This window comes from Anas acuta, chromosome 2 (genome assembly GCF_963932015.1).
Source record: "Anas acuta chromosome 2, bAnaAcu1.1, whole genome shotgun sequence".
Taxonomy (NCBI): Eukaryota; Metazoa; Chordata; class Aves; order Anseriformes; family Anatidae; genus Anas; species Anas acuta.
In genome coordinates, this window is record NC_088980.1 from 10989714 (window position 1) to 11015834 (window position 26121).

At 39.8% G+C, this 26121-nt stretch overlaps 1 protein-coding gene across 6 annotated transcripts in view; it reads right to left on the minus strand.

Moving 5' to 3' along the window:
- DIP2C (disco interacting protein 2 homolog C) overlaps positions 1–26121 on the minus strand; it is a 311434-nt gene that overhangs the window by 102204 nt on the left and 183109 nt on the right. For 5 of the 6 annotated variants that reach the window (XM_068673473.1, XM_068673477.1, XM_068673476.1 and 2 more), the window contains 5 exons: positions 14349–14474; positions 13297–13506; positions 7099–7230; positions 5641–5760; positions 4490–4687 (listed from right to left, as the gene is read on the minus strand). In XM_068673473.1, the coding sequence (XP_068529574.1) occupies positions 4490–4687; positions 5641–5760; positions 7099–7230; positions 13297–13506; positions 14349–14474 (786 nt within the window). The remainder of the gene's footprint in view (positions 1–4489; positions 4688–5640; positions 5761–7098; positions 7231–13296; positions 13507–14348; positions 14475–26121) is intronic. The other variant, XM_068673474.1, reaches the window with a different exon arrangement.

The window sequence follows — 26121 nt, forward strand, 5'->3', positions numbered from 1 at the left end:
TTCTCCACAGAGTCCAAATGGATAAAGAAAAAACACTTCACTATCCAAAGAGCCTTCTCTGCTCTTTTCTCCTAGCTCTGCTGTTTCCAATGGGCCTCTGATATGTGAAACAATACACTGGAGCTACGGAAAATGGTTTAAAAACTAAGTACAGAAAATGTTAGATAAAGGCAATGAGATTCTCTGAATCCGATGCAGTTAACTGGTACTCTTTTTGTTGGTTTTAATAATGGTTGCAATAAAAAAGCTCAAAACTTGCTTATTTCCAAATTACTTTCAGCTTTTTACTTTTTCTCCAATCTTTCTGATCCTTCTTACAATAATCATTCTACAGCAAGAAAAGTAGCTGTGATAGTGTAAGTAGTATTTTGGATTTAATTATCCTTTATTCATGTTTCTCCACTAAGAAATCACTAAGCATTTCATTTGTAATGCCAACAATACCAAAATCAGCTGCTTGACTACTCTGATCAACTTTGCCTGAGCAAGAAATTGTCCTTCTTTTCCTCAAAGCATATGTTAGATTTCTAGTCAGAGTTCAGATGTACATAAAACCTTATAGACGTCTTTCCCTCCCTTATCTCAGACTTTTCTATTTATGCATATTCAGTGATTTGATTTACAAAAGGATTGTGAATAACTTAACTAAGATGCTCTCCACTTAAGCAAGTTCCCAGAGGAATAAAATATTTGAGAAATAAGGAACATTCATAGCATTTCATTCACTAGAAAGAGTTTAGGAGTTTTGAGTAACAATTACAATTGGGACAGTGAAAACAACTTGAAGAACTGAGAAAATATTTCAAAAACTTGCTTAAAAAAGATCAAGTGTCGAAGTACAGTTGATCATTTCTCATATCTACAGTAATCTGAGACACATGGAGGAAGACAGTCCTAACATGCTATAGAAGACCAAAAAAAAAACACATGAAAAACATGCTGAAAAAGTCACAGGAGATATAAACAATTAATAATTAGATGAATTCCTGCAGGGGAATGGGAAGGCAGAGATTAGGCAAAGCTGGGCAGAGGAAAAGGATCTGTGGGTGCTGATTGATGCTCGCCTGTACACGAGCCAGCAGTGTGCCCAGGTGGCCAAGAAGGCCAACAGCATCCTGGCTGGTATCAGGAGTAGTGCAGCCAGCAGGAGCAGGGAGGTGATTGTCCCCCTGTGCTCTGCTCTGGTGAGGCCATACCTTGAGTGCTGTGTTCAGTTTTGGGGCCCTCACTACAAGAAGGACATCGAGGCCCTGGAGCCTGTCCAGAGCAGGGCTACGAAGCTGGTGAAGGGCCTGGAGCACAAGTCCTGTGAGGAGCGGCTGAGGGAGCTGGGGGTGTTTGGGCTGGAAAAGAGGAGGCTCAGGGGAGACCTCATTGCTCTCTACAGGTACCTGAAAGGAAGGTGTGGGGAGCTGGGGGTCGGCCTCTTCTCATGGGTAACTAGTGGTAGGACCAGAGGGAATGGGCTCAAGCTGCACCAGGAGAGGCTGAGGTTGGAAATGAGGAGACATTTCTTCTCAGAAAGAGCAGTCAGGCACAGGGACGGGTTGCCCAGGGAGGTGGTGGAGTCACTGTCCCTGGGGGTGTTCAAGGAAAGGTTGGACGTGGTGCTTGGGGACATGGTTTAGTGGTGACATTGGTGGTAGGGGGATGGTTGGACCAGGGATCTTGAAGGTCTTTTCCAACCTTAATAATTCTAAAAATCTATGATTTTTTGGGGGGTCAGAGAAAAGCTGCTATAAGAATCAAGCCTATGGTGACAGGTGGGATGAGATTTAGCTGCTCAGTTGCAGAGAAAAGTCTGTATTTGAGGAGATTTACCCCCAAAATAACCTGCACTGATCAGACACAGAATGGCTGTACAAAACTAAAGAAATGTCTGGGTCATTTATCATACTGGGGTTACAGCCCAAGTGACTGGCAGAATGGCAATATTGTCTACACTGATCAAGAAAGGAGGAGATGAAAATGCTTGGTGTGAAGGGAGTAAGTACTCTTTCTTAGCCATGATGTGTTTTAGCTGACAGCTACAAATCTGTCACAGGAATAGCCCTGGAACTCAATTTGGAAAAAAGGAAAGACATCTGGAATAAGCAGTTAAACCCATGATTCCTCCAAGCATAGATAAGACACTGGAAGAGACGTTTTGTAAGAAAAAAGTAGGGAACAAAAGATATCATGCAGGATCCTGCTCCTACCCAGAAAGCTGAAAGCTGAATAATGAGGATTTCCATGCAGGTTTTAGAGAGGATATAAGAAGAGATTGAAGCAGAAACAGTAAACAGAGATAAAATATTGAAGAAGAGAACGTCAAAAGTGAACCTCTAGAAATTTAGAATTATTCTTTAAAATCTTGAATATGTGTCAAAATTGCAAACATATGAAAAATCCTGGAAATTGTGTTTTCTTGAATTATCAAAGTACACAAAAGTAACTGTGAGATACAAACTCAGAGGCTACTGGAAGTTCTCAGTGTTGATATTTTAGTTTTGGTCATCTGATATGGGAATATATCAGATGACAAGGAAATACACACCACAAGGAAAGGAAGTGTCATATTAATGCCATGTGGTAGGACTGGGGCAGCCTCAGCTTTCAAAAGTTCATTACACTGGGGCCAGGGCAACTAAGCACAGGGATATATGATTCATGCGTATGAATGTCTGCTGATTTCAAGGCTTAATTTTTGTTAATCTTCAACTTTTTAAAATGCCATGCCCACAATTTCTAGGAATAGAGGCATAAGGTGGCATAGTTACAGCAAAATCATTCATAAAGTCACCAATAAAGTGGCATATCTGTAATGCTAATTATCTTTCAAAAGCAATTGTTATTCATGTAAAGAAAATGAGTAAAGGAAATTGTGATGTGTATTACATCAAAATGAATTTGCATATCCCATGATATGCAATGTCCACTTGAAATCTAGGTAGCAGAGAATTCACTCCATCTTCTATGAACTGTGGTTTTGTAATTTATTTTATTTATTAAAAAAAAAAAAATCTAACCTTGGGGAACTACTGAAAAGCAACAGCTTAAATCAGTGCAGCTAAATGATAATAATGAGAAAAAAAAAGATTTAGTCTAACTTTTCTGAGGATTTGGACAACTTGGAAGATGGATTTGGGAAGAGTTAGCTTAGGAAAGAGAAACAGGCTAGGTAGCTTCATAAGCCCCATGGATGAGCTCCTCAGGCTTTGTTCAGCTTACAGCTCTTCAGGAGAAATAGGACACACGCTCGGACTCTCTGGACAGAATCCCATATTCAGAAATGCTCTGATTCTTACTAACATCTTCATTTCCTGTCTTGTCAAACTTATTTAGGGCATTCAGTAGATGATATGAATTGCTCTTCTGCAAACATATAATTGCAAACAGAAAAATTCTTCTCTAGTTCCAAGAAAATGTCCTTAAGGAAGAAAAACATCGATCAGTGGTGAATCATCTTTGCTCCCTAATTTAAGTAACTTCTTAACTCTAAGAAGCACCTGAAGGGAAAATGTTTCATGCATGACCTTCAGGTCCTAAAGTTCTGTTATGCTTTAAAAGCCTTTAACTGTATTTGCAATCCCAAACTTGCAGCAAACATCTTTTCAGCCAAGGACTATCACTCAGCCTAAATCCTGAGCAGAAGGGAGCATTCAGCACTGAACAATGCAGACACACCTCTGTATTACAGCATATAAAAATATTATTTGCACAGGACTCTAGGTCCCTGAGAAGGTAGAAATAAAAAAAGCAAAATCATTTTTATATTCATACCAATAACATACAGAAATGTCCCGACTTCATTTCAAAGTTTGATGGTTATTCAAAATAAATCATTTGAACATCTCCCAAATGCTCTCTGAACTTCTCAAAATTAGAAGCTATTTGGGAGTTATTTGACAAAGATTTCCTTATGTTTATCTCCATTTGGCCTCTCTCAGTGCAGTGAACATAGGGAAATAAATCAACATACAAAAGATCACACCGAAAGATATCCTGGCAAATCCATTCCAAGGGGGTATATTTGCTAGCTGTACAACTACATATCAGGAGGAATAATTCATATTACACTTAATGCAATGTCAGTAAAGTGCAAAAACATGGGAAAAAATCCTATTTTAACTTTTCAGGAAGCTGGTAAATTTTGTATACCAGGTTCTTTTTCAGAACAGAGCCTGGGAAATATCCCAGGCTTAACAGACGTTAATCTTCAGAAAAGTCTATCCTAGTATGTATTTCTATTTAAAAGGTGGTTTTAATTTATAATCTGTGATTGCATAGATCTATCAACTCAGCTCTTTTCCTCTTTGTGAAGTAAGTCATGCTATAACACCTCAGAAATTCATACTTGGACACCTACAACTTCAGATTTTTTTACCCTATTCAGAAATGGAAACGATGCATCGTTTGAGGGCTTTTTCACTATATATTTATATATTTACTATACACACAGACACTACATATAGTATATAAAATCACAAGGAGTTTGAAGAGTGCTCACCGTAAGTGAGAATATACAGTGGTTTTCCATTAGTATCCATAGTGGTTAGGCAAGGAGCTTTTGGTGAGATGGTCCCCCATCGCTGCAAAGCTGCTTCCAGAGAAGGCGGCCAGTTTGTAACCACACCTAATTGTTCCCCACGCATAGCCAACATCTGAGCTCCTTCTGGCTTTGGCTGGTTTGGATCTGGCTGTTGAACTTATGATTATGAAAAGATATACAGTTACCATGTAAATTCTATACCTTGTGTACACCTGTGTAACCAAGAGAATAAGTTACCTTTGCAAAATATCCTGAAAATAATGACATGTTAGAAGGTATTGAGAAGCAACGGAGACATAAAACAGAACAATTAAGTTTTAAGTTTAACAGAGATGAGGACACTGAAACATCTTAGGAATGCATGTGCTTATATTGACACGAGTTCTACAAGCAGGGAAAGAAACTGCTGAGGCAGCATGCATATATTTATCTTAGAAATAATCGATCTTCCTTCATTCCTAAAGAGAGATGGAGAATACTTTTTCTTGGCAAAAATGCAGTAATACGATGAACTGCAGAACTTCTGAAAAATTGTCCTCCAGTAAGTCATCAGTAACACATCGATTTAAGTCATGTTCAGTCGCAGTGCTTGCTTATAAACTGCAATGAGGACTAAACCACCATATCCTGACAAATCTTAATTCTCAAAGCATTGCCCTCCTTAAAAACAAATTTGCATTTATTGACTATCCATGTTTCTATCTTACAATTAGTTTTTGTTTTTGTTTGTTTGTTTTTTATGTTCCTTTGTTACACAAAGGATGTATGAAGCATTTAACATGCTCCTTCACTGACAGGTTTTTTTTGTATTGATGTTCAATAGAAACGGTTGTAACGCACTGCTGAATGCTCTCAGAGCAAAGCTTTTTCTCCCTCTCTTCTGCAGTTTCATTGCAAGCAGAACCATGAGCAAACACCAGAGACTTTTGGTTCTAGTGCACTACATCCAAGCTTACTACAAGCGGATTCCACTGAATATCGACAGTTTTTTGGTATTTGCCAGTACAGGGAGGGCTTACTTAGTTTTCTAGAAAGTCAATGTGCGAGACAAACATTTTACAGAGTTGTAATAAGAGATCCCCAAACCTTTTGAAAAACAGTCATTTTACCTTCTAACAATTCCTCAAAGTCATCTACAAAGAACTCTCGTAATGGTGGTCGTTTGGGCCGTTTTAGTGTATTGACCAGCTGCTGAATCTTTGCTGACACTCTGCTGCTCACTGGTACTCCTGCAGGACAGGGATCAATGGAGACATCAGTTGACCGCTACGCTGAACGCCACCAGACGTTAATTGGGGTAAGAAAAAGGCTAGGACTGCAAGGCCACCACAACTACAGTTTCATGCCATACCATGAGTGTGACTCGAGTATTCACCATTAAGACATTAAGATCATTTCAGCAAAAAGGAACAATGATGCCTAGTGCAAATAAAAACAATAAATACAACAACATCAGAGTGAGCTTGCAAAGTTAGAGGGGAAAAGCACATAGACTGGGGGAGAGATGCACAGTGAAAAAGCCCTCCCTACAGAGTGTTGGCAACCTGAGAGAACTCTTCTAGGTAGCACTGGTGATGGTCGTTGAGAAGATGGGCATGGTCTCTCCCTGTGATCACTGGTTCAGCAAGGAGCACAGTTCATCTGCTCTGTCCCATCATTTATTCTGGGTTGCTCTTTACACTGCAGTGGATGTCTGTCCAGTATCCATCTTAAACATGGCTGACATCTTTGCATTACTTCAGCACGACCCCGTATTCCCCAACCATCCCTAAAGCCAATTCCATCAGCCAGCAGTCTCCAACGGGAGCATGCCTGTCCACACAGCACTTTGAAAAACACAATAATGAACAGCAGTGTGGGGCAAGGGGCACTTTTGTAATATAATCCCATCAAACACCTCCCCCCTCCCTTTCCCCGGCAGAGTGCAAAGCCTCTGCAACATTCATGTCATCTGATCCTGAACTAATAACTTTCTGTCACTGCATTGCAGAAATTTCGACTTCCTACTCTTCTATATGGTTGGCTCCAACACTTCTGCCAAGTGGTTTTTATAGCTGAAGCTACTAAGTTTAGATGGGATACACTTGGTCAACAATTCCACACCCTGCTGAGGTATCGGTTGATATGTTTTAGAAAAGAGGAGCAGTAAATAAGAAAGGGTTTACAAATAACTGTTTTTCAAAAAAAAAAAAAAAACTGAGAAAATAAAACTTTAATCATGACACTTTTCAAGATGTAACCATCCTATTGTATGTTGCATTTCTTGCCCTTTAAAAAACAGCCTAGCTGTAACCAGACAGCATGATAAAAGCAGAAAAGCAGATCTAGAGAGACTTGCTGCTTCCATTTGCAAAACAATTTATACAGGGAATCAGCTGGGCTGATTAAGAAATATTTCTCTTTGTCAGCTTCATGTATACCAGTTTATTTGAGGACTGCAAAGATGCTTTAACTACGTGGGTGTTTATAAATGACAAGTGCCCAGAAGAAACAAGGAACAGATGCATACGCTAACTACAAAAAGGTTACAATACTCAAAGAGAAAACGATTTTGCTTTTTGACATACCATCACCAGTTTCCATAAGTTCAGCGTTTCCATACTTTGGTGCCACCCGTGCCGTTGATCCTTGTGGTCTTTCTACTTGTATTGAGTGTTCTGAGGTGTAAGTGGTAACATCTGGAGGGGCAGAATGATTTTCTGTGAAAAGTAAGTTAAAAGGTTTAACCATGTACCTCTAGTGTTGAAGGGCAGAAGAACAAAGGGGAGAGGAAAGAACACCATTTGACTTTTTTTCAACATCCAAACAGGCAAAGAAGTTCATGCACAAAATGAATGTATACAACTATAAAGTACATCATAATTTTAACTTTTCCATTGATTACACCAAGTACCATATATCTGCAAGAATATAAACAATAAGCTTAAAAAAAAAAAAAAGATATAATTAGATTGTTGGTTCTCCACTGACATTTAATTTTATACCAAGTTAAACTTTGTGGACAGCTTCAAATAGCAAAAGACCCAGACAAATATACTTCTCACAGATTACTGCTTTAGTTTTATGACACAAAGAGAATATGGCACGTTGCCAATCACTTGCAAGTGCCGACGCATATCTCTTATATTTTGAATATGACAATTTTACTTGAAAAAGGAAATCATTGTTTTATTAAGAAAAAAAAAATCAATCACAGCAGGGTTGGAATCCAGGGGAAAGAAATAAAATGTAAAGAAACGTGAACTTTACATTCTGCATGGACACTTGCTTGTCTACTATTTTTAGACAGAGCTATTTCAATGCTTCTGCATAGCAAAGATATGCCTTCCAGAAGGCAAACACAAACCCATCTGACTTATTCCAGCATTTCTAAACAATTCCACTGTGCTAATCTTTCTCTTTCATAGCCTGATAACTCAGCATGCTCCAGTTTGTTTTCACGTTTTCAAGTCTCAGTCTGTATTACCTACATATTGTATATTATTTTTACAGTTTGTCTCATAACTTTATTCCACATTTTCATAGGCATTAGGGTAGATAGAGATAAATGCTATGAACAAATAACATCTTCTCTCTTTATTGACATAAGTGATCCCCAGGAGCCTCTGAGATAGAAAAGAGGACAAGTCTTCATACTGCTGCCACTGAAGTGACAAAGAATGCTCTCCATTTTATAATAGGGAAAGGATTTTTAACATAGAAAAATTCTGGAAAAATGTTAATTTTGTTCCAATATTACTTTAGAGATGTGCATTTTAGTAAATATGCCCTACAAGTATTATGATTATGATGTTGTAAATCTACTCTAATACCAACTTCTACAGTGAATTTCACCTGAAATGTAATCATCAAGCGTTTCCATGACTCTTGAACTCTGGACCAATGTAATTCTTGTGCATTCAATCCCAAATTCATGTACTACCAACAGAGAAAACTAATTTTTATGGCAATAAATACAGTACATGGATGCTATATTAGATGGCTATTTTGCATACTTCTCATCTGAATGCAGCATTTGACAGACAATCATCATGAAAAATTAAGACATGATATTAATGTCTATAGTTGTTATTCTATAGTTGTTATTTAATGTTTATATTCATGAACATCATATAGACACCACTGTAACTGGTTGAAGAAAACATGAGATGGCTTTTATTGTACCACTCAAAAATGTCCAGCAATGGAACAGGCTGCCCAGGGAAGTGGTGGAGTCACCATCCCTGGAGGTCTTTAAAAGATGTTTAGATGTAGAGCTTAGGGATATGGTTTAGTGGGGACTGTTAGCGTTAGGTCAGAGGTTGGACTCGATGATCTTGAGGTCTCTTCCAACCTAGAAATTCTGTGATTCTGTGATTCTGCACATGCCCAGTTGAGCCTTTTAATTCTGATCACATCCACTCTCACCACTTTACTGAAATAAAGTCCTTATATTGTGTTATAAGTGACCAGCTGAAGTATAATAGCTTGGACAATGAAGCTTTTACTGGTAATTATTTGAATAATGTCTTCATTTGAGGAGTCTTGTCATTTATCAAGTATTTTAGAATCAGCACAATTTTTGCCCCTTCTTTCTAAGTGGCAGCTTTTTATAGATCATGATTGAATTACCCAATAACTACGTCAATTAAAAAATGCTGATGTTTATCTTTTTATCTTTAACTTATAATGCAGTTTTGCTATGCAAATAGGAGAGGAGGTCATGACTAAGAAAATAATTGTACTTAGTCAGCTATTAGTAACATGAGAAAGTATTTTTTTAGCTATAATTGTTTACATCTATTCAGTGAAATATTTCCATCTTTCAGACTTTATAAGACAAATTGAATTTGAGTTAAAGTATCTCCTTTCAGGTTTTTACATTGATATGATTTTTTTTTTAATGTGTGGGAGAGAAGATACGTGACTCAAAGCACTGCAGAGCAGAGATGCTTTCCCCTCGCATCTATAGATGTGAAACCAAATACTTCTTTGTAACACATGGTGCAGAGCAGGGTGAAATAGAATGGGAAAGAAGCTTCCTGCTCTTTCGTAAAAGGGTTTTCTTTTGAACAAGCAGCACTGGCACTTGAAATTACCCAGGATGAATTCTCTTCCCTATGTGGTCACCACTGGCTGGTCAAAGGGTGCAGTTTTATCACACACGCTGCCCACCTGCTATTTACATTTCTATTAAGAAGAATCCTTATCCAGCAGAAGATGAACAATAAGGTTCATCTTGCCCTATTTCTTTGTAGGGTGTTCTTAACAGATGTCTTATCATGGCCATATTTACAGCTATAGGTTTCATTCATTAGACTTACAAATCTTCAGTCAGTTCCCTTCTCAGGCTTGGAGAAATGAAAGTCACATAGACAAAAATTCAGTCCAAAAGACTTCTAAAGAAAATGTTAATTCTTATGTTATGTGAAATTCTTATGTATTTTGTGTGTGTGTGTGTGTAGAAAAGTAATCCAGGCATAGACTATGAACACAATCTGTATAGAGCTGCTTGGTTTTATGTCTGGTAACTTGAAGTACTGTTTGAGGTTTAGTTAAGAATAATCATCTTGACACATCTGTTGATTAAAAAATAGAAACTGTGACAGCTGCATGACTTCAAAGAATTTCCTCCATCAAACATACATATCTGCATCACCTCTTCTCTCCATCTCTTCCAATATTCTTGCATTAGAAGATCACAGACTGAACAGCTGTTTCCAGTTAAGACCCTTCATTTCTGCTACTGGAGCGATATAATCTACCCCATTTCATGAAAATGAAAAAGAACCAACAATCCAGAGCACATTCATGTAGGGATAGGGGTTGTGTTTTTACAGAGCACCGTGTTTAAGGAGAAGTAAAGAGGTAGAGGAATACTTTTGAGTGGAAGATAGGAAGCACAAATAAACACTACGTATTTGGAAAGTCTCCAGGAATTCAAATAACACCCTTACAATACTGCACTTGATGAGAACATAGCTTTTTCTCCCAAGCAAGCTGGCTCTTCTCGTTGTCAGGGATGGGAAATCCAGAGTAAGAGCTGTAGCTTTTTTATCAGCCGGGTTTCACCTGCATTAGTATCCAGGTGACAGAGGCTATTTCAAACTAGTCCCCTGTATCATAAGTTAATATTTGTCCTCCGGTCACATAAGAATTTTAAGGTTGTCAGAGAACTATCCATCATGCCTCATGGCACATGTTCTTATACTGATTTTATTAGAAACCTATGTGGCCTTTGGTTCCAATAGAGGCCTTTGATTTCCAAAGAGAAACATATTTGAAACACATAAAGGAAACATTAAAAGCAGCTACAGGACTGAAATTTTATAGTGAGGTATTTAACTCGTTAATCTATCTAAACTTACAGTCACAACTAAGCACTGTGTGATTATCATTACATGAACTTTCTGAGCTCTGGGATGTTTTCTCACCTTGATTTTTATATCTGTATAGGTCCAAAAAATATAATACAGACAAATGAAAGCTTATAGACCTTAGAAATATATAGAGCACTGACTCAAAGATGTAATGAATGTTAAATATTTTTTAGAGATTTCACTGTTTTGATATCTAAGTTCAAGAATTACCCAACACAGTTTTGAAACATATGCCAAACTAGAAATTCTCTCTGTAGCTTCATACAGACACCTGAGTGTCTTATAGCTGAGAACAAATACTTAAAGGAAATCTATCCTATACTAGACCCTTGGCCATAATAAAGCAGCAGAAGCCATGAAATTAAATAAACAGTGTAAGATAATAAACATATAATAGCTTATGCAAATAATCTAAATGATACAGAAAGCTAAACTCTGATTATATCATAGTCAAAATGTTTTATCCAATTCCTTCTCAGGACTGTATTAGGGCACTTTCACTGGAAAAATCTCCCTTTGATTCTGTGATGCACTCTGGAGGTGAAATCCTAGCGGATGTCAGAATGGAGGGCTTTTTTTGGTTATCATTACAGGTCTTCCCTGTTGCCCCTTAAATTTGTAGTTATCAAAATTGCATCTCCAGAGTATGGCAGTATATCCTTACATACTTACAGATGATTTGCTTCTTGCAAACTGATCTGGAGAACAACTCCCCGGACCAAATAAACATCAAGCCATGTGAATATACCTCAGAATTATCATCTGTGCAGATTCTGTTGCTTTTTCCAATGATCTTAGCAACAAAGACAGTAACCTTAAGATCACAGTCTGAGCCTGTTAGCAGATATCAGTCATATTTTGTACCCAAACAAACTTTACATCACAACTACTGTCCAACTAGATTTGCTATTTATGGTACCTAATTGTCAGAATGAAAACATATTTACACTGAGGTAAGCTTATCTGCTTTCTTCAAAGGAGAGCTCGCTCCAGTCAACAACAAAGGAGAAAAAAAAAATAGTATTTTTCTTCTTCCACACAATACTGTCATCTTAATTTAGCTCTAAAAATGCTGTATTATTTACTGCAAACTCAGTGATTATAAGAGAAGATTTACTGTGCCAGATTTAAAATTACTGAAATGTCACATTATAAAGAAGCTATATTTTAAGACACATGAGATTTGTGTGTGTGAGTAATGCAACCTTTTAAGAGTTTGGATAAATTTAATTCTCTATGCTATAATTTCCTCTAGCATTTCAAGATGAAGTCACAGAAAATAACCAAATGCAATGATTAATGTGTTCAGAAGTGTATGTGTTTCTAAAACAAGGTTCTAAGCTATTCACTTGGCATGAATTTAAGAATACAATACAAATTCTTCCCCTGCCTGCAATTCAGCAATTCCATACTGTGGTAAGAGGATTAGTCATCTGAAAATACAGGTGTTACATCAAGCTATACCAACAGCAGAAGAAAAAGGGACATGGACTACTGTTCAGCATACAAAATCAGGAACACGTAAAAATTTTCACGTGTCTCATTACATATACTTGAAAAGGAATGATCAGCTGAGGAACACTAAAATTTGTGTGCAACAGAAATGTAGCAAGGTTGCTTGATCTGTTCCAATACAGGCTCCAACGTATTTTAGTGAGACAACCCAATAAACAGACACTGCAAAAATGTACCCAAAGCAGACACTTCATAAGATTAACAGCAGTTACTGGAGAATGAAGGGAGCACAAGTCTTGCTTTCTACATGCCTAATCATTCTAATAGCCACCTCATTTAAATGAAGACAAATGGCAATAGCACAATATCCAGAAACAGTTAATGTTTGTGACGTTTAGGTCTGTAATGGAAAGAAAGCCTTGACTTCAGTGATCTATCCACAGAATATAAACAAGCTATTAATAATAATACCAGCTTCCCTTTATGATGGTATATAGTAGTATTTGTCAAGGTTGATCATAGTTAGCTATCCCAGCCAATTCTAGATTCAATTAAGAGCACATACTCTTAACAGAGAATTACCTAAAATCACTCAAACCATGTAATTAAACTATTGCAGAAGTAGGAGAAACTTGTGTGCAAGCAATTCCTAATGCTGCATGCACTAATTTTCCTTACTGATGGATCCTAAAGAGATCTCTTTTAGTGCTAAGTAATGGAATTCAAGCAAAGCATTTTAGATATTTGGGTGCCAACAGCTAGACTGTTAGCCATAACAGAAGTCTACCCCCAAATTTTAATTGCATTTTTTTAATAAGACTATTATAAAGTGAGAAAAAGAAGAAAAAGCACAAGGAAACCTTTTGTAAGGTTTCAAATAGCAGCATCAGCTGAATGTGAGAGACAAAATTCACAATAAACTGAAGATACTGAAAACGGTGGTATACTAACCTATATGCGTTTGAGCCATAACATCAGCTAGCCTGTGTGCAGCACCACTGCCTCCACTTTGTGTTGAGGAGGAGGAAGTGGTTGACGTGGTAGAGCCATGGATCGCTTGACTGATCCAGTGTTCCATGTTTATACTCCCCTGACTCGAGGTGGGAGTTCCCTGGGAGTCACCCTGCACAGAGCCTTCATCTTCTGAACCAGAAGAAGTATCTAATAATTAAAAACAGCCTGTTAGTTGCAGTGCTTTTGCTTGTTTAAGTAGAAATAAGGCATGTTCATGTTATAAATCTAAAGAAAACTCTCATTAAGAAAAACTCACAAAGGCAGGCAAACACAATAAGAAAAGTCTGTAATACCAAGAGCCCTGAAACCAAGGACAATTGCTAACTACATTGAGAGAGCTTTCATGCACTACTTCAATGGCTAGTATATTATTCTACAAGAAAACAGATAAGGATAATAGAAGTTGCTTCCTTTCTAATGTGGCTTGAGATCTTCTGAAGATCTCCAACCACATATTAACAGTACAAAATATCCCAAATATTTTTCAAAACACACTCCACTATGTCTGAGAAAAACTTTTCCAGCTGTAAAAAGCCTACCCCTCAGTGAGAAATTGAGTCCCAGCCGAATTCAGTGATCAAAGCAAAACATGTGGAGTATTTTCACAGAGTAGTAAGTAGGTAAAAGACCATATAAATTCATAAAAAGCTGGTATGACAAATTTTAAAGACAACACTTCATTGCAGAATTAAGGAATAAACCAGAAACTTGAATGACACCTTAAGTCACATATTATATCACAACTTTACCATAGTTAGGGCCTCATGAGATCAAAGCAATTAACGCTAGGTGAGGTACCACCAAGGGCAAAGCAGTCACGGAAACTGCCCCTGTTGATTTTCCACCTTCTTCTCTTCAGAGGTACCTCAATGTTATGTTCAGTGTGTTTCAGATGTCATTTCTGTTACTGTCCATCAGACCATTAGTTCACAGCAGCACAAAGAACCTTTTAAAAATTTTCCGTAAAATGCACAAACACAAGTGCCTACCTGGCGGTGTGTAGGCATCCATTGATGTTTGCACCACCAACGAACGTCGTTTTGAGGGCATGGGGACTGCCATTTTCCTTTCTTTATGTTTAGCAAGGGCTGCCTGAACTGCTTCTGTGTGGACATCTGGAAGAAAAGAGAGATTTCAAGCTAGTGTTCCAGCAGAAAAGAACTGTTTGTGTACTCAGTGCATCTGCGTGCAGGTTGGATTGTACTCCAGTGAGGCTGACAGTGCATATGAAATGATGAAAGCCCAGGAATGCACGGGATCTCAGAGGGACTGCACCAGTTCTCCTCATGCTAAAAAAAGAGGCAATAGTGAAGAGTGCTGTACCAACAAACAAATCCTTCGAGCTGTACAGTTTTCCCAGAACACTGTAACAGTATTTGAAGAGCAGGAACCCTGCTTCCTTAGAGTAAACCTCCATTTCACAATGTTTTGAAATGAGCTGTTGCTTCAACAACAATTATTGTTTTCAGTGAACGTGTGGTGTAGTAACAGCACCTGATTTTGAAATGAATGAGGTTTCTAATTTATACAAAAGTCACACAAACCAAGTGAACAGGAATGTTTGCTCAAAAGGTACGAGCTACGAAGTGTCACAACAAAATTGCAGTGGCTCCCCCCATTCCCAGATCCTTCTCCTGCCACCGTCGCTTGGCTTTATTCATGAAAAAAGTATTATGAAAGTTAGCCTGAGGTGGAATGAGAACGACAAGCACTTTAAACATGAACCTTCTGCTTTGCAGGTGAGTGTTACACCCAGCTTAGACCTGTTGGCTCCAACACAGGCAGGTCCACTTCTCAGTGGGGACATCCCCAGAGCACAGCTTCTCTACTTTTCATGTGTACATACAGCTGTATAAGTTCAAAAAAGTCCACTTACCATGTTCAAAACTCCACTTACTATGTTCCACTTACCAAGTTCAAAAAAGTCCACTTATCATGTGTAAAATATACCAGCAACATATTTTGATAATTGCTGTGTTTTGTGCAAATCCCTTAATGACTATCACAACTATATGGTGAAATAAGTCTGCCTTTATTACCTTGCCCTATCTGCCTGTGTATTCCTATGGTGTGGGGAAGGATGTGCATGAGGAGACAGCATGCACAACACATGGTACCCAATAAAAGTCACTTGTGGTTAAAGATGGTGGTGGCAGCTCTGAAGAGGCAATATTTCCTGAGAAAAGCAGCAGAAAAGAGGAGGGTATATTGTGTTCCACCTTTATTTAATGAGCTGTTGGTTGGACCACAACAGTGGAAGTGCCCCATTGTACAGAACAACTGGGAAGGATGACTGGAAGAATTAGCTGACACCTGCTGCTGCTAAGCCACAATGTCTCGTTTTTAAGAATAGTGCTCCCTACCTTCTGCCAGGGCTTAAGGACCTCTCAGTGAAAGACTGCAGGGAAGAGTAAATCTAAGGAAAAGAACATTATCGGCTGTTTCTGGGAGTTGTTTTTCACTTTTATTTTAAATTGGGAAGAAAATGAGCACATCAGGAAAAGAAAAGCAAGAAAATCAACAAGAAACACAGAAAAAGCCTATAATAAAAGAGCCATGAAGCTGAAGGACCAAAACAGAGGAATATTATAACGCTAACAGCAAACCAGAAAACAAATTCTCTTCTGCGAAGTCATTATTTTAAAAAGTAGAAGGTTTAAATTCTTTCTTATAATTAAACCCCGATGAAAAGTTTTATGCAAAAAGTTCAGACTAAGGAAAAAAAAAAAGCAATGTCTTTACCTAACAGCATGTCCTCAAGATAAATTCCTACCTGATCACTCCACAGCAGTCCTGTTCATGTACACAAGACTGAACATGTTCACTGACAGTTTGCTTTTCTTATCCAACAAACAGGGAAAATTCTTGGTTTTCACTCAAATGATAGAAAGTAGATATCAAGCAGTAAAAAAAACGACCTTTCCTATCTTTTTTTGAAAAGCTCTACAGCAATTTTCTGAAGAGAATAAATTTTACTGATCAAGACAGGAGGAACTGTGTTTTACTGGGTTTAGGATTGTGTTTTCTTTTTTGCTACAAGCATTACGAGGGAGATGAGGTGTAACTACGCAGTTCTTCCAAAGATTCTTTTAAGGAGGATCACTGAAAAAGTCATTATTAAAATGCTTAGTGACAGCTGGACACTGAATCCTAACTTGCCAACTCTTGGATTTCTTTTTTGATGCTTTTTTGATGGAAGAGGCAAAGCCCTCAGCGTAATTAAAACACACTTTGCAGTGTTTTCATTTTCAAATGAGTCCATGGGAGTCCAGGAATTGAATTGTTTTCTTAATAAAGCACATGCCTGATATGTTTATTTGTCGGGGGTTACTGTGGAATAAATCAAACAGGACTCTTAAAAAAAAAGAAAGAAAAAAAAAAAGGCAGGAAAGATAAAACAATGGAAAAGATAAGAAACTCTGATTAAACAATAGGGAAGCTGGGCAGAAGGAACATGCACACCTGCTCCCAGGCAGCCTGCTAGGTTGGCTTTTCTGAAAACATTGCTCAGTCAGGGGCTATCAAACCAAGACAGGAGACACATCTAAAAAAGGCTGAAGACGCCATGCAGAGATGGTCCACGAACTACCACCAAGAGCTTTCAGGCTTTTGGGGAGAGAGGAATAAAAGGCAGCAGGAACAGTCCAGCTTGGCTGAAAAATCTTTTGACAATGTTCACTCCCAGGAATAAAAATGCTGCTGGTGAAATGAAGTGTATCTAAGGACTTAAAAAAGGGCTAAGGATTAGGAGGAGGGAAGACAATAGATTGCATGGTCTTCTTTTTGAATGAAAACCTATCGATGGGTTCTGAAGATACTCTTCAACCCATTTTGACATTCTTGTCTACAGCTGGACTTGTTAACAAACAGCACTGAAGCCATTCATACCCAGAGGCTTAGTCTCCTGGTTTAAACCTAAGCTGAAACATACATATCTGACCAAAAGGAGACTCTGGTGATTCATTTCTCATCAATTTGAGCCGGAGTGTGGTAGTTCGTTGCCTGTAGCTTGGTGAAAGATTGGCTATGGTGCCCGACATGTTGTATGTGACCTCTTCTTTCCCACTGCTTGCCTACAATCTGTCCCTTGCAGCTACTGAAAAAAAAATAAAAAGAAAAAAAACAAACACAAAGAGGCTTATAAACTGAATGCAGAAAATAGTAATTAGAAGTGCCTTGTTCATTAAAAGGAGGAAACCATAGCTGTGATACACACTGGGGAAAAGTATAATGAGGGTAAGAAGCCATACCTGAGTTCCCTTGGGACAGGAAACTGTTTATCCTACCAAATCCCCTCAGCAAAGAGCAGTCTGTATTCTCCACACATCACACACAGCATCAGCAGTGAACATCATCTTAGCATTTTGAACTGTCTCTGGCAGGGTGATGCCCCTTGTCTTGCAGGTCTGACAAGTGGCTGGACTGTCTTCTCGATCTACCCTGGTACACTCAGCTTAACTGAACTCATCAAAGTAGGATTGAACGCTGCTTTAAAATACAGATTTCTTGTTAATTTTTCCTGAAAAAAAAAATAATCCTTCAGCTATGAAGATTTTGAAAGCCACAGAGCTGTGAGCTTCAATTAAAAAATAAAAAATAAATCAACTAATAAAGGACCTCTCCTCTCTTTCCTCATGGTGTAGCATGCTGCAGTTTCTCACCCTTTATAAACTTCTGACAGAGGTTCAAGTGCAGATATACCTTGACGCAGTTGCACTCAAGCCCTCTAAAAGGCTCCAGGTCTGTATGGAAAGAAAATGCTTGTAGGTGAAATGTGCTTTTATGAAGAAGTCTGTGACATTCTAACTGCACTGTTCCGGCTGATAAAACGACTCCAGGTCCTGACCCTTTAAAGCACTCCTAAAGGTAGCAAAATCCTCACTGTTCCCACCTGGCTTTTCCACAGGAAAGACTCAACAGAAAATCTAAAGCAGTCTTGGCTCTTGCTTTCAGTCATTTGTTTGCCTCTGTTTATTCTCTTTGCTTTCTATGACAGGATAGAGAGGACAAACATACTCCTGTGAACAAAGTCTGTAAGTGAAATACAGAGGAAGTGGAGCTGTAAGAAGCAGCACGTGGTAGAGAGAAAGCTTCTCTTCAGATAGCTGATGAACTATTGAGTAAGAGATGAGGCCTCAGAGCAAAGACAGAGAAATTAAAAACTGTGTAGAGGAGAGTCCATGAGCTCAGATTCCCACAGTGATGACCCATGGCTTTGGCCACAGGGCTCCATAATCAGGAACTCTAATCTACTGCAAGCAGCAGTGAACTCTTTATTTTACCAGCAGGACGAATTGTCCAGGTTTCCCAGGAGGTGCTCGGCTTAGCACAGTCATTGTTCTTGTCTGGTTTATCTTGTAACCTGGCACAATGTTCTGGTCCCTGTTTAACTGAAAAGGCTTAGGAAAAAACAAAACAAAACAAAACAAAACAGCACTGAAATACATCAATGCCCAGCACCAGCTCGTTACGAACACCATGTTCTTCATTGTCTTTCCCAGCTTTATCCCTCAGCATGACCTAAAGGCTGGGTGTTCAACACATCAGTGCATTCAATTATCTGTGGAAAGGGAAACAAGCCCACTTCCCAGTATCTGTGGCACCAAGCAATACCCTGCCTGAGCTAGAACACCGCTCCGATGTGATGCCACTGGCAGCACAAACCAGCAGGGGACTGGACTCAGTGGTCAGCACACAGAGCTAAGCTGAGACCTGGGGGACTCATGTATGCTCAGAGACCTCTCATGTTAAGTTCACAATGATGTGGGAGGCAGTAGCCTGCTCTGACCAGGGGGAATTGGGTGACAGAAGATGCCAGAGACACACCTGTGGTAACTGCTGGTAGGTGGGTAGCGTGAACGAGTACAGGTGTTCAGAGTTAAATAATAATGCCCAGAAAAATAGAAGCAAATGCTGTGTCCCTTAGCCATTTATCCCCCAAATTTTTGATGACCTGACATGTCATTTCTTGGGATTTGGTGGGACAATTTTTTATGTAGTCAGATGTTGGGTTGGCACACAGAAAGAGGGGCTGGTCAGGAGTTTTATATTGGCTTTATATTGTCCGCTTTATATTGGCTCTGAGTAAGTCTCTTTTGAACTTTTACTCCATTAATGCACAGACGTATGTGTACCTACAAGTGGTGTGATTCCTCTGTGACAAGCTGCCCTCTCCAAGCTGTTTGCTCTGGGGAGGACAGTGTGTCTCCTTCCAGGCTCGGATGAGGCCTACAAGCAAATCAGCCTTCCTGAGGCAAGAAGGGAATCATTGTGTGATGAACAAGTTCACCCTCATCCTGGTCCACACATGGGGCAATTCCACAGTTTTATACAACTCATTTCTCTACAGTTGTTAGGAAAAGACCCTTCTGAAGTGTGCATCTTCATCTGGCACGGAGCATCATCCTGACTCGCCCTTCCCCTTACACTTCATTAACAGCAACACCTCGTTCTTTACTTGGGCCAGGCACAGTGTTCCTGAAAGCTCAGAGCTGCAGCTGAAACATGTAAAACACACTGTAAATTCCTAGTCCCAGACTCATGCAGCTTCCAGCAGGAGAATTTCTTCCCTTTTCTCTTTTAAAAAGCAAAATCTACTCAATAAGTTACAGTTGCATTCTTCCTTCATGTGGAGGGGTTTTTAAACCTTTTTTTTTTTTTCCTATGTGCGTTTTGCATGCCTCGGTGGCTTCCTCTGCTCAGTACTAGCTGCATTTGCTCCACTGGCATGTCAAACATTCGATGTGCTGTAAGCAAAGCGATACCTCCTCACGGGTCACAGATCTGGTGTTAGTTCGGCGTGGATCACGAAACAGGGCACTCTTCCCGTGGCAAGCGTCAGCTAAATTAAAAATGTCTACACTGTAAAACAGTTCCTCACACCCATTGCATAAAATGCCTCAGGGGACAAAAGAAAAATGGTGTCTTCTTTTGTACCCAAATCAGATCTTGTGACTGCATGTCAGGTGGTTCTCTTGCATCTAATTCACTGCTCAGCCCTATTCTTTCTAAGACAAGAAATTAGGCCAGCAGAGAGGTGTGCGTTGCTTGAATCAAGATGGCAGAAGTCTGCTTCCACCTACATTTCAGATTACATATATTACTTCAATTGTCTTTGCTCAAGTCTTTCATTTCCCAGTAATAATAGAGCCTTGATGTCTCTGTGTTACTCTGCTTGCTTTCCTGCTATGAGGAAAAAAATGACATTTTTGATACCCAATCACCAGATGTTTAAGGAACACAAATATGGGAAAACAAGCTGTTGCCTATTTTTTTGCTGTACAGGTGCAGGATTCTGATCAGAACAAAATAACAGGATTCTGATCATCTCCTACAGCCTGGTTTTCCAGTTCTGAAGTAAGGACACTTTCATCCCTCCCTTCAGGAAACTTACCCCTGAGAGAAAAAAACTGCTGGGAGACATACCTTCACTAGGTGTGATCTGAATTCATGCCTTTCATCTGTTTGTCCTTTTTTTTTTTTTTTTTTTTTTTTCCTTTGGAAACTCTTTCTTCCTTTGCTTTAGTAGCCAATTCCTGCTAAGGTGCTGATACGAGTGAGAGCAGGACGGGCCCAAGGACTCCACGAAGGTCTGACATCCTCGCTTCTCATGGGCTCGGCCACAAACGGAACCGACTGGCTCACAGGATGGCAGATTATTAAGATCAAAAAGGTTGATGCTCTGCACTAATGAGTTTAGAACGCCAAATGATTTTTAATAAGAGGTTATTTATGTACATATAATACATATTTATGTATTATTTATACCGCGGTAGAGGATCAGCCCTGAAGTCAGACATTTAACAAATGAGGAAAAACACAAATATGTGTCTGTTTCGGGGAGGCCAGCACCTGGGGCTGCATCAAGGGACACAGCTGGAGGGACATGCAGAAAGAGGCAGCTTGCAGGGGGCAAGAGGAGCAAGGGCAGCGACTGCTGCACCACCACACAGTGCGGCAGAAGACTTGTAACAGCTGAGTTACTACAGCGAGGCAACCGATGCTATGGGAAACCGGCCTCCCAAAGGCCACCAACACTCGCTATCAAAGGTGAATTTTGGCTGAAAATTCTAGATAAGGCAATGCTAAGTATAGCAAGAGCATGCTGGTAATTATACAGGGGAAAGGTTGGCAATTGCTGCCTTACAGGAAACTAGTATTTGAAAGCATGAAAGTCTCTTATGAGTTTAATCAGACCTTTGTTGTAGCTACCATGGAAACGAAGGATATACTGAGAATTCATTTCCTAATACATGGCCTGTAAATACTCTGAGTAGAGATAATTTGGTAGCTACATCTACTGGAAATGCAATCAGGACACACTAAATAGGGTAAGACACGGTAAATGTGGTATCATCAGAACAAAGTACAGTTAGGCTTTGTCTTTTGATTGTCCTGGGCTGACAGCGCTGACTCTATTTTCAGGGCAAGCGATTTCATAAAAATTGCTGTGTTCATCCAACACAGATCAGCCATTGGAAAATCATCTCACCCTAGGAATGCGAAAGCGAGCGAGTCCATATAACAACCAATCTGTGCTGTGGGTGATGCTATAATGAAGCAGTGTCAGAATACTTTCACAATATCTCCGGGCATTAAGATAGAAAAGCACACAGCCCGAACAGTGTGACACCTAATTTCTCTCCAGCTGCAAGCAGGTGTGCCATTAATTCTGAAATATGGTATTCACAACACTGTGAATACCCAGCTGAATGCAAGAACATCTGCTCTAATAAGACATTTATATGAGGGCTGTGGAGGTTACGAACAGAAATAAGCTGTTGCTTACATTTCAGGAAACAATTTCAGTGTGTAAGTTTCAGTCTTCGGGATGTTGTAAACCCATTATTAACCCAGTTAATAGTGGGTCTCTGGTTTTACTAGGAACAGGAGATACACGGATATGCAAGGAAACGTTCTGATGACTTGCCATGAATTTGGGTCATGTTTTGTTGACCTGCACAATTTTTTACGATGAAATGTCAGCTTTTTAGAAAACATCTGCACTCCCACGAATACACCACAAAAACGACCTTGCTCTTCTAGGATGCTGCAGCAAAGAAACTTCACTGGTGTGGGAAACTTTACTCTGGGCACTCTGCAGGGGGCTGTACCATGCTCATGCATCCTTCAGCTGCTGCTGAATAACTACATACGAAGCAACAGGAAATGTATGTTCCCATGCACTCAGAAACCTTAATTCTGAAGACAGAAATCATGGTTATCATTTTGCAGTTCAGATGGCAGTAGTAGCAATTCACAGCTCTGGGTGAAAGGAAGGTAAAAGCTGAACACACAATTGGGAAAGCTTTATGGACAGACAGTGACATAAACAAGTTATACAGTTCGAGCAGAGGATACAAAAACTAAACTGAAAGGCTGAACTCTTTATGACTCCACTGCTAGTTTTGCTGAAAGGCACAGTTTTTGCTTTGGAGTCTTCAGGTATTATAATAAAGTTGATTTTAAAATGTTTTTCTCTAAACTCGGATTTAAAATTATATTAACTCTAATCACAAGTGAAATAAAAAAAAACCATGCAAGACTCCCACTAATAATTTCCATCCCTGCTTTTATTTATTATCTCATTTGTAATGCAATCTGGAAGTCAGCTTCACATAGTGACTTCATCTCAGGCCCCCTTATTATGCGATCTGAAGTAAATCAACTTTCTATTTGTTTCTCTCTGGAGATCCTTGAGTAATTTTCCTCAAGAGTTCTGCAATTATCCTTACAAATTTTTCTGCTGGGTCAAAAGCAAGGACATGGTCATATAAATTACATCTTTGCAAAAATTTGTTTTCAACCTTTTTTTTTTTTTTTTTTTTTTGCCCTGATTGAATTGTAGGTTGAAATTAAGTTTATAAGCAAGCTAAATCAAATAGATGAATTAATTCCTGAATAAGTGTTCCTACAGACAGGCTCATTAATTAACTTTTCCAAGTATCCCTCACTCATCTGAAGAGTTAATAAATTTTTGGATTTATGATAAATGACCTTAATATATATATGTGGTCCTGCCTTGAACCATAGTACATTCATCATATTTTTGTCCCTCTTCATTCTCTGGAGTGATGTTAAATGATAATGGCTCAATAAAAATAATTCCTTGTACCTTCTCCTTCCATCCTTCTACCATACACTGCAACTTTTATATTCTCTTAAAACAATCCAGTTTTGTCTGCTATTTTCACTTTTTCCTTTTCAGTTCTAGAAAGACTACAGAGCGAGATCTCGAATACCCTCTCAAAAATGCAAATATAAACTACCCATATATTTCAGAATCACCGTGAGGTAAGCTGTAAACATGCAAAATGTCAGCAACCTTTGTTATAGGTCATACACACACTTACCTCATGGTCAGTGAGGACAAGCACGTGGTAAGGCATGTATCGAGGCTGACAGAGCAGAGCAGCTCAGCTACCCAGGGTCTTCTGCCAACTCCTCTCCTAGGACCAGGGTCTACAGGGAACGTTGTTCATTGCTAGCTCCCGTACTTCAAATGCCCCCCAAACTGATCTTGGGACGATTTGTTTTGAGGTTTAATGATCTCATGCTCAGCATAAGCTGTTCAGCCTTTTCCCTGTTGAAGCACAGTGTGGGAAAGGTGGCTCAGGAATGTGAGCTGGGACAGAGCTGTAGTTGGGATGCATTTGTTTTGGCAATATCTCCCCAATTCTCCTATATTAAGATGTCTTTTAAAAGAAGTGCTGAGTGAGCTTGGAAAATGAACTGTTCTCTGCAGTGGTGGGATCTCTGGGGCAGGGGTTGGCAGTCTTCCAAGAACGATGCACTTTTTCTTTCTCATCTTCAGAGGTTAAATGTATGGGGGAAAATTCACCACCAGTGAGTGGAAGAAGGGAGATCCTTGCTCCCAAGAGTCAGGGTACCACAACCACCTCCCCAGCAGTATCGTTCCCCTATGAGACCAGCTGAGAGGTGCTATTTCACGTATGGTCTTTCTCAAAACGCTCTGTTTCTCAGCTCCCAGCCCTGTGCTCATCCTCTGTGTGCCTTTTAAGCTCTGTCCATGTGGTGCATGTAGCACATGTGCTCTCGTTTGCTGGTCTTTGCTCCAGGATAACGTGCACCCTGAGACACAGGAGCGGTGCAATTTCACCTCCACTCCTACTTCCCACACCATTTCTGACAGCTGCAAAAATCAGTTCTCACTGCTCTCATTTTTCTTAAGCGCTAAAGTTCCTCCGGGCGATGCAAAACACTGGCCATCTTCAAGGCCTCTTAGAGACCCCACGAGAAACGAGGGACTTCATAAACTCAGCCCAACCCATCTGCCATATTCCCATCTCATCAGAGGAGAATTCTACAGCAGAAATCAGAGAGCCAAGAGAGGCTATCTCATTCCTCACACATACATGTGCATTTGAACATACTACATAGCATTCTTTATCACTTAATGATGAAAATTTTAAATTTCTAATTTTTATTGCTGCATACCTTTGTGTGCTGATGTCTTATTTTTTTTTTTTTCCTTGACCAATGACAGCTGTGGACACTGTGAAAGACAGGTTCTGACATACAGGGAGGTGCCTGGATTTCAGCATTGGGATGGAGAACTGAGGCTTTTTGCTCTGGCACAATCCAAAGGCCACAGGGACGTCCTTTGGAAAAATGAAGTTGTTAAGGACCTGACTGCTCTTTCTCCATGTATTGAACACCCGGCTGAGGGACGATAACACACTTGTTCTCTGGAGAGGATTTAAAATAGGTGCTGAAGGTCTCTGCAAGAGAGCTGTTCCCTGAACCATGCCAGCCATGACTGGCTGGAAAACGCAGAACTGATGGAGATTTCTCGCAATCAAGAAAAGCTTTTCTGGTTGAGAGGATCTGCCCGGTTTAATTATGGGGTATTTCACTATGAACTGCCACCGCAGCAGATGCTGCTATACTGAGCTGCAGCCTTTATGTGGCAGTAGAGCCAAGCTCTGCTTCAAGCAGCACAGAAAGCCACAGACACTGGGTCAAACTCAAGTAGCAGTATTAATTCAGCGCTACGCTGTGGATAGCTTACAGATCACCACTTTCAGCAGTAGGTCAGCAAGACCATTCCTCTATGAGCAAGATGGCCTGGATGATGGCTCTTAAATAATGGTGGCAGAAGCTCCAGTTCCTCCTGTGAGAGAGTGCAGTGTTAGAAGGAGCAGGTCAGCCAATGTTAACCAGGGAACAAACAGGTCTCTGGTGGCTCTAAGGTGGGCATGTAGAGACAACGTCCTCCATAAAGCTCAGTGCAGTACTGAGTTAGCAGAGTTCATTTACACAGTGGTATCTTACATGGTAAGACCATGAAAGTCAAGCCATCAAGGTTTCCCACTTGTTTACTCCCTGTTACAATTCCTCCTTCCTTATCTCAGCATACCATACCAAACCCATGGATATGCTTCCAAAAGAAGCTGAGAAACCTTGTTTCTGAACTGCTTCAACGAAATGAAGCTGTAAGTGCAACTGTGGCTACATCTACAGGGCCATTCCTAACTCAGCATTCTTCATACACTGGGGAGGTGCTGGCCTCTTCTCCCTGATAACCAGCGACAGGATGTGTGGGAACAGCACAAAGCTGCACCAGGAGAGGTTCAGACTGGGCATTTGGAAAAATTTATTCACCAAGAGGGTGGTCCAACACTGGAACAGGCTTCCTGGAGAGGTGGTTGATGCCCCAAGCCTATCAGCGTTCAAGAGGCATTTGGATAATGCCCTCACTAATATGCTTTAACTTTGGTTAGCCCTGAAGTAGTGAGACAG